The sequence below is a fragment of the Leishmania mexicana genome, chromosome 34 (genome assembly GCF_000234665.1).
Source record: "Leishmania mexicana MHOM/GT/2001/U1103 complete genome, chromosome 34".
Taxonomy (NCBI): Eukaryota; Euglenozoa; class Kinetoplastea; order Trypanosomatida; family Trypanosomatidae; genus Leishmania; species Leishmania mexicana.
In genome coordinates this window covers 630,700-644,628 of record NC_018338.1, presented here as the reverse complement: position 1 = coordinate 644,628, position 13,929 = coordinate 630,700, and the positions used below count along the sequence as shown (strand labels likewise).

The window sequence follows — 13,929 nt, the reverse complement described above, 5'->3', positions numbered from 1 at the left end:
CTGCCATCTTGACGTTGAACTGTGTATCTTCTTTTTTTTTCGGAGGATCTCGTTGCTCTATTCACGCACCGCCTCTTTCTTTCCGTTTGCATTGCTACTTTGTTTTGAGTATCTCCCTTTTCTATACCTTCCGCTTTCGGCCGCGCTGCGCTATTCCCTCCTTCCCTTCCCCCCCCCTCTCCACACACACAAGGCCGCTAATTGTTCGATGCACGGCCTTTTCTTGCTGCCGTCTTTGCCTCTTATTTCTGTGTCGTCATCGCGCCTCTCTCCGCCGCCTCCCCACACCCTGCCCACCACCACCACCTCTTCTCTGTCCTATGCATGATTCCTGTGCGCGCCTATTGGTTTGTGCGGGTGTACGCGTTGCGCGTCTGTATGGGAGACTTCGCGAACGGACAAGAAAAGGATGCGGTAGTGTGCTGTTAGTGCCTGGGGCCTGTACGCGATGGCCGGATTGCTTTGGCGCGTGTGTTGCTCGTACGTGCTGGCGTCACCGCTCTCGTGGTTGATTACCTCGTTTTCTGTGTGCGTATTTAGGAGCGCAGACGCATCTGGTGAAGGGCGTAGGGAAAGAGGTCAACAGATTGCAGTTGAAGCGCAAGAAAAACAAGCAGCTATCCTGACAGCATGGAGCAGAGTTGTGCGCCTGCGTCACCTCTCCCCAGTTCCACGAAGAAAATGTAACGTCCCTTTTTCCTCTTCCGTTTGTGCGTGTGTGCTGAGTTGTTTTGTACTTCTTCTTGGCTGCTGTCGTCATTTCGCTTGCCTAACTTCCCTTTTTCCGTCTTTGGTCTTCTCCCTCATGACAAGAGGTGGGGCACCTCACCGTTGCACCTCAGGGTCCAGCACCCTCACTCTGTGTGTGGGGGGAGGCCAAGCAGCACCCCCCCCCTCCCTATCCCTGCCAATGCCGAACCGCTTGCAGTGGTGACGCAGGGTCAAGCACCCACGACGTGGTGGTGTCAGTGCGCTTCATCGCTGCTCATGCCGGCAGCGTGTCAGCGTGACTCGAACGTACTCCGCCCGGCCCTCGCACTGCCCACTGGTGGTGGGTGGCCTGCGTGCCGCCGCGAGGGATGCACCAGGGATGGCGACTGGCATGATGTGAGCCGCTGTGAGGCGACATGCGAGGCGGCGGATCGGTAGGGTACCGAGGCCGCGCTCAGCCGACCGAGCCGCCGCACTGCTGCGCTGGCGTGTGTCCGCGGCTGCGTTGCACCACGAGACGGGTCTGGGACTGGCCGGAGAGGCTGCAGAGTGGCGTTGGACTCCTGCTGCACGGCAGAGAATGGACACACACACACACATGTGTGGAAGCAGAAAATGTTGTTGTTTGCGTTTTCCTTTTTTTTCTTCAGTTTGCGTGCGTGGTGATCTTCGAAACAGAAAGGAAAAGGAGCAGGAAGAGAGAAGTCATACCGATGGCAGCGTCACCGCAGCGGAAGGAGGAAGAACCGCCCGCGCCACAGCGTCCCCGCCCTTCCCCTTCCCCCCTCTCCCCATATCTTCGACACCCTCCTGCTCACCAAAGGAGAGGAAACGGTGAAGAGCAGAGAGACAGGGTTGCACGTATCTCGCTTCTGTGCGCGCAGACATAATGGGCGGAGGATGTCACGATGAGGAGAGACAAACGAAAGGAAGAAGAGTGGCAGCTTGGAGAGGGGACGGGGAAGCACTACACAATATCGAAGCCCCATCATGATGTGCCACTTCTTCTCCCGCATCTTACAACCCTTCGCCTCTCTGTTCTGAGGATTTCTGACGGAGAGTACTGCAGCATCGGTAAGCGGAGCGCAAGTCATTCCCATCGACGTGTGCTTCCTCTCTCTTTCCTTCTCCATGAGTCTTCGACGTTGTATCGTTCTCCTTCCCCCTTCTCTCTTGCGACTCCAACCTCTCACATCTGACTACCACACTCTTCTCACGCCCCTAACGTGTGCGCGGTGCCCACGACTCTCCCTCTTCGCCTCCGTACGACTTGAACTCGAAAGGAGGAGGGTATAGGCATAGTCAGGGTACATCTCCGAGGGAGAAGGAGCAAAGTGCGTGAAGAAAAAGAAGAAAAACGGATCGAAGCGACGTAAGGTAAGGGCCATGTCTTCGAAATCGATACCACAATCGCCAGCTTCCGATGGCGCGCACCGCTACGCCCACGTCAACGTCAACAAGCCCTCCTCCTACTGGGACTACGACTCTCTGCGCGTGCAGTGGAATAGCCCTGACCGGTACGAGGTGGTGCAGAAGATCGGCCGTGGCAAGTATAGCGACGTCTTCCTCGGCGTAGACACCAAGGTGCTGCGTCAGGTTGTGATCAAGGTGCTGAAGCCAGTCAAGAAAAAGAAGATTCTGCGTGAGTTGATGGTGCTGCAGACGCTCAAAGGCGGTCCGAATATTGTGGAGCTCTTTGATGTCGTGCGGGAGCCCAATAGCAAAACGCCCTCCTTCGTCTTCGAGTACGTGAAGTCATGTGACTTCCGAACCGTCTTCCCCACCTTCACTGATTTAGAGGTGCGCAGCTACATTTTCCAGGTTCTCATGGCCCTCGAATACGCCCATTCGCATGGTATCATGCATCGTGACGTGAAACCGAACAACGTGTGCCTGGACTATAAAACAGGTAAGCTGAAGCTGATTGACTGGGGTCTGGCTGAGTTCTACCATCCTGCCACGTCTTATAACGCTCGCGTCGCATCCCGCTACTTCAAGGGGCCGGAGCTGCTCGTAGAATTGCCTATGTACGACTACCGCCTGGACATGTGGTCGCTGGGATGCATGCTAGCAGCCATGATCTTCATTCGTGAGCCATTCTTCCGCGGGAAGGACAACACGGATCAGCTGGTGCGCATTGTGAAGGTGCTCGGCACGGACGATCTGCAAGTGTACCTCAAGAAGCACAACGCGAGTCTGCCGCCTGTGCTAGAGGCGACTCTCGGCTACCACGCGAAGAAGCCGTGGAGGAGCTTTGTGAATGGGCAAAACGAGCACCTGTGCCCGCCCGAAGCACTCGCGTTTTTAGACAAGTTGCTCCAGTATGATCACATGAAGCGGATCCAAGCGGCAGAGGCAATGATGGACCCATACTTTGACCCCGTCAGACCCAAGGATTTTACGCTAGACAGAATCACCGTGGGGGCTGAGAACGGAGGCGGCGGCGCGAGTGTGTGCAACGAAGAGAACGAGCACAAGAGAGCGCCAAGAATAGAATCGTGAAAGGAAGATGAGCAGCCTGCGCTTGCGTGTCTGCCTCTCTGTCTGTGACTGTGGTAGTGAATGTGTAGCGTCTCGGCTGCCCTCTCGCTCCTCACCAGAAAGAAGTGAGCAACACGGCAGAAAGGCGACTAGAAGGACGAATGCGCAGGGAAGAGAGAGAGTGCCTGCTGATGGAAACAGAGGAGAGGAGCACCCGCATTCGCGTTTTTTTTTCCTAGACAAGTCGTATGTGTGGCACTGCCTGTACTCGCCTTATATTTGGTACACATACTCACACGTGAACACTGCGGAGGATTTTCTAGTCTCTCGGGACCTTGCTTTGCATCCCTCCTCCCTCGCCACCTCCTCTCTCTGTCATGCCACAGACAATTTTATCTATAGTGTGTGTGTGTGTGTGTGGGCTTGCACTTGTGTCTTTCTGTTTTGTTTTCCTCTCCCCCTTTCCTAACCCTTCGCCCTCCGCTACACATGGACCGCTCCCCCTCCTCTTCGTCCTCCAACCCTCTCTTACTCCGCCGGTCGTGCCACGCTAGCTCTGATCCACGTTAACCGTAACCACGGCACACAAATTTATTGTATGCGTCTGTGTGTGTGTGTGTGCATATTTGATCCTTTGTGTTTTGTTATGCTCTTGCTTTATTCCTACTATTATTATTATTTTTCATTGTCGAGCTCATCCCCCTTCTTCTTCGTTGTTTGTGGTGCTTTCTCCTTTTCCCAGACTGACCGTGTGATTGGCGTCACTGTCTGTCTTTCTCCTTGTCTGTGTCTGTGTGTGCGTGTGTGTGTGTGTGTGTGCGCGCGGAGTTCGTGTTGACGCTAGTGCTAAAGGAGAAGGTCTGCACTGCACTTTAGAGTCAAGAGAAAACAAGAAGCGCGAAAGTATTGCAACAGGGACGCTCAGGTCCATACGGAGGAAACGTGATCTGGGAACAAGGACGTGAGAGGCATCGCCCCTTCAAGCGGTGATTCCTTGGGGTTGTGTGTGTGTGTGCACGTTTGTTCCTCTGCTGGCGTGATCTGCTGACGGGGGGATGGCAGCCACGCGTTGGACGGGCAATATGAAATATGGAGAATCTTCTGGCTACTTCAGATCTCATCCTCTCTCCCCCTGTGCCAGTGGGCGAACACGATCGGCGCTGACTGTGGGCTGTGCAGCACGAGCTCGTCCTTCAGGTGGCGATCATGGTTGTGTTGATCTAGATGGTGTGTCTCCCACCCGGAGCGCAAAATGAGCTTTCTCTCTCTCTCGCCCTCTCTCCCCGCCCCTCCTCCCTCCCTGCTTTCACTTCCAGGTGTCTTTGGGCCTCATTCTTGCGCTTTCTTCTTTGTGTATGGGTGTGGACTGCTACCTCATGTTGTGGATGCTTTAGTGCCATCTCTTCAGGGGAGGGTTTACGGTTGCACACGCATTGTATTGTCTTGTGCAGCCCCATCCCCAATCTTTACAGTGCCACTTCTGCACCAGACGTGCTGCGGATCACTCTTCACGTAGGCGAGCGCCTCTCTTCCCTCACCGTGATTTCCAGAGGTCGTGCATTTGTGCGAGAGCCAGTCTGTGTGTGTTTTTTTTTTCACATCTGAGACCACACCCACTTACTCTATCCCACACCTCTGGGACTATCGCTCTTCATCACAGTGTGCCATTGTTGTTTCCATCGCCACTGCAGCGTTGTACGCTAAGCCAGGACTCGGTGGTCGACGATGCTGCGCAGTAATGTAGGTGTATGTAGTCGTGTAGGGGTGGCATTATTGCGGTTTCGAGTGTGTCGGCCGTTGCCATCTGTTTCTGTAGCCTCGGTGCGCACCTTTGGCACCTCCACATCCCCTCTCTTAGCAGGCTTTCGCCGTAGCGCGTTGCGCTTTGATAGCAGGAGCATCGACTCCAAGCTGCCGGCGAATGGTGACCGCATCTCTGGCGATAATGGTGAGAAAGGCGACGGCGGCAGTGCCGCTGCAGATAGGAGCGACATGAGCAAGCCGGCAAGTGCAGAGGACGGTGCAGAAATGGCTGTGGTGCAGAAGGACTACGGAGAGGCGAAGGGCGATGAAGGGTTTCATGAGGACGCCATCATCGTGAAGGATGAGAAAGGCAACTTTATCACCCGCATTCGACGCCTGCCGCTCACGCTTATCGAGGAAGTCCCGCTGCCGCAGCGCATTCTGACGGACCTGGAGCTGGTCATGATGGCCTGGTGCGAGGAACACGCCCGACAATATGCATTCTTCATGACGGCTATTCGCATTGGCGTGTTCGTTCTTCTCTTAATCATTCTGTACGTGTTTTACCAGACCACCCTGTCGAGCGAACGAGTGGTGCGCGGCGTGGACAAGATGCCAGCCGACCTGCGCATCGGCAGCGTCGTCTACTTCGACATAACGGAGAACGGCACCGACATCGGCCGCATTGTCATTGGTCTGCTCAACGATGACTGCCCACTGTACTGTGAGTACTTTCATCGCCGTTGCACCGGCAACGGAGGTAAGGGTAACTCCTTCCGCGGAATGCCCCTAGCGGCGATCGTGCCCCGACACTGCCTGATCTTCGGTGACGGGCAGGAAATGGAGCACGATGTACCCGGGTTCAACTCGCACTACCTGCCTACGGAGCACCTGAGCAACGGTGCTTGGCGCGGCGCGCTGTCCTCCATCGCGTACGGGCCCAACCGTGAGAGCCCGAACTTCGCCATTCACATCTCATCGGGCGACTACAAGCCGCAGGTGTTCGCCATTGTGGTTGGTGGGTACAACGTGATTGAGCGGATGAACAATGCAGGCTCGAAGCACGGCAATGCGCCAAAACGGAGCTACGTCATTGAGGGCTGCGGAGAACTGTGCACGCTCGCCAAGTCGCACATCGCGCCAATACCGTGGAAACTGTACGAGTCTGTGTCTGTCGGGTACGATGACGAAAAGTTCGGCCCGCGCTTGTCAGCGGACGTGCTCAAGCACTCCGATGAGATCGGCGCCGCGGCGGTCGCGACGCAGCCCAAGGGTGGCTCGGGGCAGGCGCGGAAGAGAAAATGGTGGTTTTTCTAAGACCACACCCACTGAGGGTGCGAAACGCACAAGGCTCCCCGAGAGATGGAGGAGGAGGAGGAGGACGGTAGGGAACGAGACTCTTCGACCGCTGATAAGCACAACGAAAAGCACGTGTGGAGGAACTGGCGCACGATTCACCATGCAATATGTGCTTTCGTGACTCCCTCGTATCTCTGTACACGTCCTTGGCGAACCGGACACGCTGTGCGGGCTGGGGAGGGGGGGAAGAGGTGAACAGGATGCGGATTGCAGTGACAGGGGGGCTGAGTAGTGTGTTCCGCACCTCTGTTCCTTTGCCTCATGTGGTTATGGTTTTGCTTCACCTCCCCCGCCACCCTTTTCATGCCTGTTGTTTTTTAAAGCTCTTCTACCGCATCTTCCTTCCCTTGAAGGGTTTGGGAGTGAGATGCGGGGACGACGACAGCCGTGTGTTGATGAACCTCCCAGCATCGCCCTCGTCGTCCCACCTACCCCTTCTCCCTCCATGCGATCCTCCACTGAGGATGCGACGCATCCTTGGATGTGCGCGCACTACTTACTTGCTGGGATAATTGCCGGTCTTTCTTCTTTTGTGTCTTTGGTGTCGCTTCTATGCGTGTGCGGTGGTGCGTCTCTCTCCGTGGTATATGTGCGCGTCGATGGGCTCGTTGTGCGAACTCTGTGCACATGTGATCCTGGTGGGAAGGTCCGCTTTTTCCTTCCCCTTTGATACAGTCACCATCATGACAAGAGGTGGGGCACCTCACCGTTGCACCTCAGGGTCCAGCACCCTCACTCTGTGTGTGGGGGGGGGGAGGCCAAGCAGCACCCCCCCCTCCCTATCCCTGCCAATGCCGAACCGCTTGCAGTGGTGACGCAGGGCCAAGCACCCACGACGTGGTGGTGTCAGTGCGCTTCATCGCTGCTCATGCCGGCAGCGTGTCAGCGTGACTCGAACGTACTCCGCCCGGCCCTCGCACTGCCCACTAGTGGTGGGTGGCCTGCGTGCCGCCGCGAGGGATGCACCAGGGATGGCGACTGGCATGATGTGAGCCGCTGTGAGGCGACATGCGAGGCGGCGGATCGGTAGGGTACCGAGGCCGCGCTCAGCCGACCGAGCCGCCGCACTGCTGCGCTGGCGTGTGTCCGCGGCTGCGTTGCACCACGAGACGGGTCTGGGACTGGCCGGAGGGGCTGCAGAGTGGCGTTGGACTCCTGCTGCACGGCAGAGAATGGACACACACACACATGTGTGGAAGCGGAAAACGTCATACTACCTGAAAGGGCAGCCAACGCAGTTCGAGATGTCATGTCCCCCGGGTGCTGCTGTTTTCTTTCTCTGTGTGTGTATGTGTGTGCCTACTAGCTCCTTCTTTTATATATATATATAACCCACATGACTTGTCTTTTCTGGCTGTTGTCGAGTTGCCCTCACACGATCACCCACGCGGATCCGAATAAGGAGGTCCCGTTTTCTTCCTCCCTCTTCTCTCTCCGTACACACACGCATGTGTGTGTGTGTGTGTACTTCGTTGCGTGTACTGGGCAAGGTGTTGTTGATAATATTGTCCCGCGGTGCCGTGCTGGTGGTGGTGGTGTGGGGGTGGGGGGTGTAGTTCGTTTGTGTGTTGGCCGCTCCCCGTGCAGTCGTGTGGCGTCCAGTCAGTCACCGCCTTTGACGCTTTTTGCTGCCGTTGTTGTTGGTTCTCTGAGATCAAAGTACCGGCTCGGGTACTCACATACGCTCTCACACGTACACAAGAAGATATCATAGTGATCATAATACCGCTACGCGGACCGTAATGTGCCCTTGAAGGTCTGGTGGGGTGTGCCTCTCGATCCCGAAAGAGGCAAAACACAGCTGCTGGGATGCGACTGCTCCAGCTCCGCGCCGCCTGCTGACATCGGCACCTTCGCCTCACGTGCGAGATCGACGATGCATCAGAGATGCTTTCTTGTCATCCTCACCTGCGTGGCGGTGCAGCTCGGCTTGCCGTTCCCTTTCCACCGTCAACTTGACAGACTCCTGGTGAAGTACTGACCCTCAGCTTTCGCCCTTGCCCTGAATATCCTCCTCTGTGCTTTGCTGTCCCTCTTACTCATTCAAATACACCCGTGCGCGCGCTGAGTGAACCACACACCATTCCACCGAATCCAGCCTCCTACGCAGACCAAGAAAGGGCCGCTGCTCCCCTATAGTCGTCACTCCGTCCCTCATGCCACACTCACTGTCACGCATTCTCCTGCACTACCCACACCCCTCTTCCCATCCCCTGGTCTGCCATGCTGCACTTCGAAGGCAGCAGCTTGCTTCGGCACCACATCGTGTGTAGCATCCTCTCAAAGCATCCGGTGCGCATCACCAACATCCATGATGACGAGGACCCGATGGGCGTTCAGGCCCACGAAGCAAACTTCCTCAAGTTTATCGACCGCGTCACGAGCGGCTCCTCCCTGCAGTGCACCGACCACAATACCACGTTGCAGTTCACGCCCGGCATGATCTTGGGCGGGTCCTTTTTGCACGAGGTGCCCTCGCAGCGCTGCGTCACGTACGTTATCGAGGCGGCGCTGCTGCTGCTTCCTTTTGCAAAGTTCGACTCGCGCATCACCTTTGTAGGCGCCACCCAAGGCGAGCTGGACCTCTCCGTGGACACGGTGCGCACAGTCACCATGCGGTGGGTGCAGCTGTTTGGGGTGCAGGGCAGTCTGCGGATCATCCGCCGCGGCGCCGCCCCTGGTGGCGGTGGTGCGGTGGAGCTAGACATCAAGGCCATCCGGCGTCTCACTAGCACTACGGCGAAGGAGCGCGGGCGGGTGCGGCGCATTCGCGGCATCGCCTTCGCCTCTCGGACCGCGGCCGACCTGCCGCAGCGAACCGCTACTGCAGCCAAAGGAGAACTGCTCAACTTGCTGCCTGATGTGTACGTGGTGACCGATGTAGACAACGGCAAGGCCAACCGGAACGACCGTGTCAGTGGCTACGGCGTTGTACTGGTCGCCGAGACAACGAGCAAGCTGTGCGTCATCTCCCAGGAGTCGGTCGCCATGCCGCAGGAATCACCCGAGGACGTCGGCAAGCGTGCAGCACAGCTTTTGTTCGACCAGATTTACGAGGGTGGCTGCGTCGACGCGCACCATCAGATGCTGGTGCTGCTGCTGATGGCACTCAGCCCGGACGAGATCTCAACCGTGCGCTTCGGCCAACTGAGCGCGAGCGGTGTGTCGGCGCTGATGCTGATGGACTCGTACTTTGGAGTGTCGTGCGCCGTCAAGCCAGACCCGTCCTTCGCGGGGCCGAATCTGCCCCCCACAACGCTAGTGACCTGCCTCGGCAGCAATGCCGTGAATGTTTGGAAGAAGGCAAGCTGAGAAAGACCGCGACTGGTGTCACTAGTGTTGTCGATGAGTATGTGTATGTGTGTGTCTGGGTTGTCAGGACATGGCGCGCCGACGCTGCTCCCCCCCCCCCCCTGCGCCCATGCATGCTCGCCTTCCCTTCGCTGGCGTCGTTGCCTTTTTCTTCTTTCTCTCTGCCTCCATTACGAATAACACCCCACCACCTAATCCACCAACTCCCCTGCCCTCTCAACGCACTATGCGCCACGCACGTCTTGAGTGATGTGGCTTGTGTTCATCTACGTACCAAGTGCGCAAGCGTGGAGAAAGAGAAGGCGGGCGGCGCTGCGCGCGTGGGTTGGCGTCGTGGCGGAGAGCTACGTTTAAGGTCTAATCAAACTTCTTCATGCGCGAAAAGGAAAAACAAAGTGAACAACAGATGATCATACACGCGGAGACATCCCCCCTCCTCCCCTCCCTTCGTACCCATCTGCCACATGTGACGGCTTGTCGAACAGCGGAACAGCCTCAGGTGGCTGCAGTGGGAAAGAAAACAGGGAGACAGAAGACGAGAGGTGCAGCCCCTTGTCGTCTAGCAGTGGAACGAGTGAGAGGGTCAGAGACAGATGTGGATGGAGGCTGGAAAGGGGGCAGCTCAGGCTCCGCCACTGCAGTGGCACAACCTCCATCGCCCCACAAAGGCGGCCTTTTGCTTTGGTTCTTGTTTCCTTTTTTCTTCCTGTGCATGTGAGCTATCTGCACCCCTTCTCTCCCCTTGATCTCGACTCGGCCTATGGTAACGCGTGCGCATGTCAGTGGCATTCAACGACGTCGACCTGCGACAGCAAAGAGGGGCAGGAGCGAGTTGTCTGCACCACGGCTTCTGTGCTCATTCCTTGCCCCACTTGACCCTTTTTTCTTCTACTCTGCATCGTTCCCCTCAGCCGGGGCGCACTGCAGCGACCGAGGCTGCATGGTGCACACACACATACGCACAGGCACAGATTGCAGTGTGCACAACGAAAAACAAAATACGCACACCACCTGTCGGGATGGACTTGGACTTTTCGAATCGCGGGCTTTTCGCGTTTGATGCTGCGAAGGCACGGTCAGCGCTGGTGGAGGCCTCCTTGGCGGCACCGCGGACCGCTCTCTCAACGACCTCGACAGATGGGGGTGACGCCGCTGGCGCAGCGCCGCCGTTGTCTGCGCTCCCCGCCATCCGTCTATTGAACCTATCTTACAACTCCCTCCACCTCTTCACCGGTGGCGAGGCCTTGAAAGGGCTCACAGTGTTGGACCTGTCGCACAACGCGCTGACGCAGCTGCACAGTCAGAGCATGCCACCCACGCTGGTGCGGCTCAGCATCGCGCACAATCAACTGGCACACCTGTGCGACTTGGCCGAGTACACGCCGCGGCTGCAAGTACTGGAGGCCGGGCACAACCAGCTGAGCACCTCTGCGCTGCGTGGCCTACCGGCATCGCTGACGCATCTCAGCGTGGAGAACAACACAATTGAGTCGTTGACGCCGCTCGGCTCCTTGTTGCATCTTACGCACCTGAACGTGGCACAGAATCAACTGGAGAGCCGAGACACTCTCTGCGCCTTGCGGCCGCTTGTGTCGCTGCGCCACCTCGACGTCCGCGGCAACCCCATGTACGAGACAGGTAGGCGTAGCAGCGAGGGCGAGGATGAGGGTGTCACCCAGCTGCTACACGACGTACTGCCGCGTCTGTCGCACTTCAATGGAGCTTCTCTCTCACAGGCACCAGAGAATCGCATGTGGAAGAAGGCGCACCGGAAGCAGCAGCAGCAGCAGCAACAAAGTACAAAATTCAGTGCAGTGAAGTCTCGCGGCATGTCACACGATGCTCGCGGTGGCAGTGGAGCGCGGCAGCGAGGTGCACGCGAGGACGGCAGCGGCAGTGGCAGCAGCAGCTCCCTCTTATCGTCCTCTCAAAGACAACAACAGAAGTTGCAGGAGCCGGCTTTGGAAGTCCGCCTCATGCAGGCGAAAGTGAATGAACTACGACGCCTGCTCCTAGCTTCTCAGGATGCGGAGGGGAAGGCCCGTCAGAAGCGCGCACTGCTTATAGAGAACGTGAAGAGTACAGCCAAGGTGATTGCCCAGCAAGAGACAGAGCTGGAGAGACTTCAAAGTGAGGTGGATAGCTTACGGAGCGTAAATCAGAAGCTGCAGTCATCGGTGGCCGCTGCGGAGCAGTCGTTCGAGCATGTGCACGCGTCTCTTCTCGCGAGCAAGGCAAAGCTGTCTGCCGCTGGTGTGAAGTAGAGATGCACCACCGAGATGTGGTGTTGGTGGGGTGTAATAGACCTCTCTTCTCACTTGTGCACTGACCTTCCCACAAGAGCGGTGGACACAGGTGCGGCCGACCGTGCTCACTGGCATAAACGTGTATGGGTGGCCCTTGAAATGCATAGAGGCTGCGCTGGCGCAGCTTGAACGAAAAAGAAGAGCGTGGAGGCCCGCGTGGAGCCGATTCAGTGAACGACCTTGCCCGGTATGTGGTGTGAAGAAGGAGCGGGGGGAGCCTCTGTTCCACGTTGTACGTGGTGCTTCCACTCCATTCCCCATCTCCTGCGCGTCCAACTCTATCCTCATCCCAGTTGGTGCGCTCGACGCGCATGTCTTTTGTTTCGCTTCGCGCTGCGGACTCACTTGCATTCGCGGCCAACTGCTGTCGTTCTATCTGGAACGCTCCCTCTCGATCCGGGGTGCGAGGAGGGAAGGGGTAGGGCTGAGGGTGCAGAAGACCTGGAAGCAGCTCCCTTGAGGAAGTCCATGCTCGCATATCCCTCACTCATGAGCCATTTTTTGTTTTTCTTGCTTGTTGCACATCTTCTTCGCTCTTTCTCTCCACCCTCTTACTTGTACCCGCGTCCCCATTCGCTGCGCTGCAACGTCACTTGACGGATTTGGCTGCACCACGCTGGCGCACGTGAATGTGTTTGTCTCTCTGCTCCGTGTTGCTGTTGACACGGTGCGCCAGTAGCCCACCCCCCTCCTGCTCTTCCAGAGAAGACAAGGGTCAGCAATGGGCTTACAAATCATCGAGGGACTGGGAGGCACCTCCCGCTGCGTGACGCTTCTCACCTTCGCGATTCACTTCTTGCATTCACTTTTCACCGTTGTAAACTTCCTGTCGTGGGTGCATACACCGGAGTCACGGCTCACGCGCAGCACACAGGTGGCGTACCTTGTTTTGACGATTGTATGCTGTCTCTCCCTCTTCTTTGGCGCCTCGGTCTTCTACATGTGGGCCTGGCGCTTCCCAGAGCCAGAGGAGGTGGCGAAGCGGCGCCGCGTCTACGGTATCGGCATCCATCTCTTCTTCTGCGATTTGCCTATCTTCGTCATAGAAACGCGCATTGTGTGGCAGATGCACTTCCCCGCCGCCATAATGGGCTTCAACTACGTTCTAACATGCGTCTCCTTGGCCTACTCGACGCTGCGCGTGTGGTTCTTCCTCATGGTGCGACTCATCAAGTTCCCCTTACCGACTGCGAGGTCGGTCGGCGCCAACTACACCACTCGAACTGCCTTGGCGGCGCGGCGCGCGATGGACGAGCCGGACTACATGGGCGACGGCGGCACAACTCCGCCATCTGCCGCAGCAGGCCACACAATTTTTCTGAACCGCAACCCCAGCCTCCATAGTGATGGCAGGGTAAGTGCGATAAGGCTTTACTACACACCCGACACCGACCTCGATCGCAGAGACGTGAACTATGGCCCCTCTCCGAGTCACTACTACTCGCCTTCCTCGGACGACTTAAGCATCGCGCAGAGGCCGAGTCAGCAAGGGGATCGCCGCAGTTCCGGGACCAACATCTACAGTCCCCGGTCAGCAGCCCCAGCGTTTCGCATCTGAAAGTGACGCGGCACAGTCCACATGTATGGGGCAAACGTGAAGGGAAAGAAAGAGAGCAGCGATGTATCGTTGTTTTGAGAAAGGAAAGAGGTGCCGCCGTTGAAGAAGCTCACGACTCCTCATGTCGCCGCGAGAGCGGATCTTGGTGCAATCATAGCCGCATTCCCTACTGTTCCGTTACCCTCGGAGCTTCTCAGAGGCACGCTTCTTCGTCGCTGTCTGTCTCTGTCTGTATGGTGGGTTGCTGCTGTGCTGCCTTGACCTGGTTGCTCGTGGTCCCGTCTTTGGGGCTTTTGTTGCTATTCTTCCCTCCCCCTCCTCCCGTCCCTCCCTCCTAGAGTAGATGTGCTCATCAGCGTCGCAAGAATTAGTGACGCAGGTGAATAATATATAGAGAGGGAGAACGATGTATGAGGGTCACGTCTTACCCTCTCTCGTCCCAGCACTGCATGCTTGGGC

At 57.2% G+C, this 13,929-nt stretch overlaps 5 protein-coding genes across 5 annotated transcripts; all 5 read left to right on the top strand.

Moving 5' to 3' along the window:
* Positions 1-2,097: 2,097 nt before the first annotated feature.
* LMXM_34_1730 (putative casein kinase II) lies at positions 2,098-3,213 on the top strand (the record flags this gene model as incomplete). The annotated part of the gene is made up of 1 exon (XM_003879118.1): positions 2,098-3,213. One exon carries the CDS (start codon positions 2,098-2,100, stop codon positions 3,211-3,213), a length of 1,116 nt encoding a protein of 371 aa, XP_003879167.1.
* A 1,704-nt stretch (positions 3,214-4,917) lies between these two features.
* Positions 4,918-6,252, top strand: LMXM_34_1720 (conserved hypothetical protein; the record flags this gene model as incomplete). The annotated part of the gene is made up of 1 exon (XM_003879117.1): positions 4,918-6,252. One exon carries the CDS (start codon positions 4,918-4,920, stop codon positions 6,250-6,252), a length of 1,335 nt encoding a protein of 444 aa, XP_003879166.1.
* Positions 6,253-8,517: 2,265 nt separating this feature from the next.
* Positions 8,518-9,606, top strand: LMXM_34_1700 (putative RNA 3'-terminal phosphate cyclase; the record flags this gene model as incomplete). Its single annotated transcript, XM_003879116.1, has 1 exon — positions 8,518-9,606. The coding sequence occupies one exon, from the start codon at positions 8,518-8,520 to the stop codon at positions 9,604-9,606; it is 1,089 nt and encodes a 362-aa protein (XP_003879165.1).
* Positions 9,607-10,382: 776 nt separating this feature from the next.
* Positions 10,383-11,870, top strand: LMXM_34_1690 (conserved hypothetical protein; the record flags this gene model as incomplete). The annotated part of the gene is made up of 1 exon (XM_003879115.1): positions 10,383-11,870. The coding sequence occupies one exon, from the start codon at positions 10,383-10,385 to the stop codon at positions 11,868-11,870; it is 1,488 nt and encodes a 495-aa protein (XP_003879164.1).
* Positions 11,871-12,633: 763 nt separating this feature from the next.
* Positions 12,634-13,470, top strand: LMXM_34_1680 (conserved hypothetical protein; the record flags this gene model as incomplete). Its single annotated transcript, XM_003879114.1, has 1 exon — positions 12,634-13,470. The coding sequence occupies one exon, from the start codon at positions 12,634-12,636 to the stop codon at positions 13,468-13,470; it is 837 nt and encodes a 278-aa protein (XP_003879163.1).
* Between the last annotated feature and the right edge of the window lie 459 nt (positions 13,471-13,929).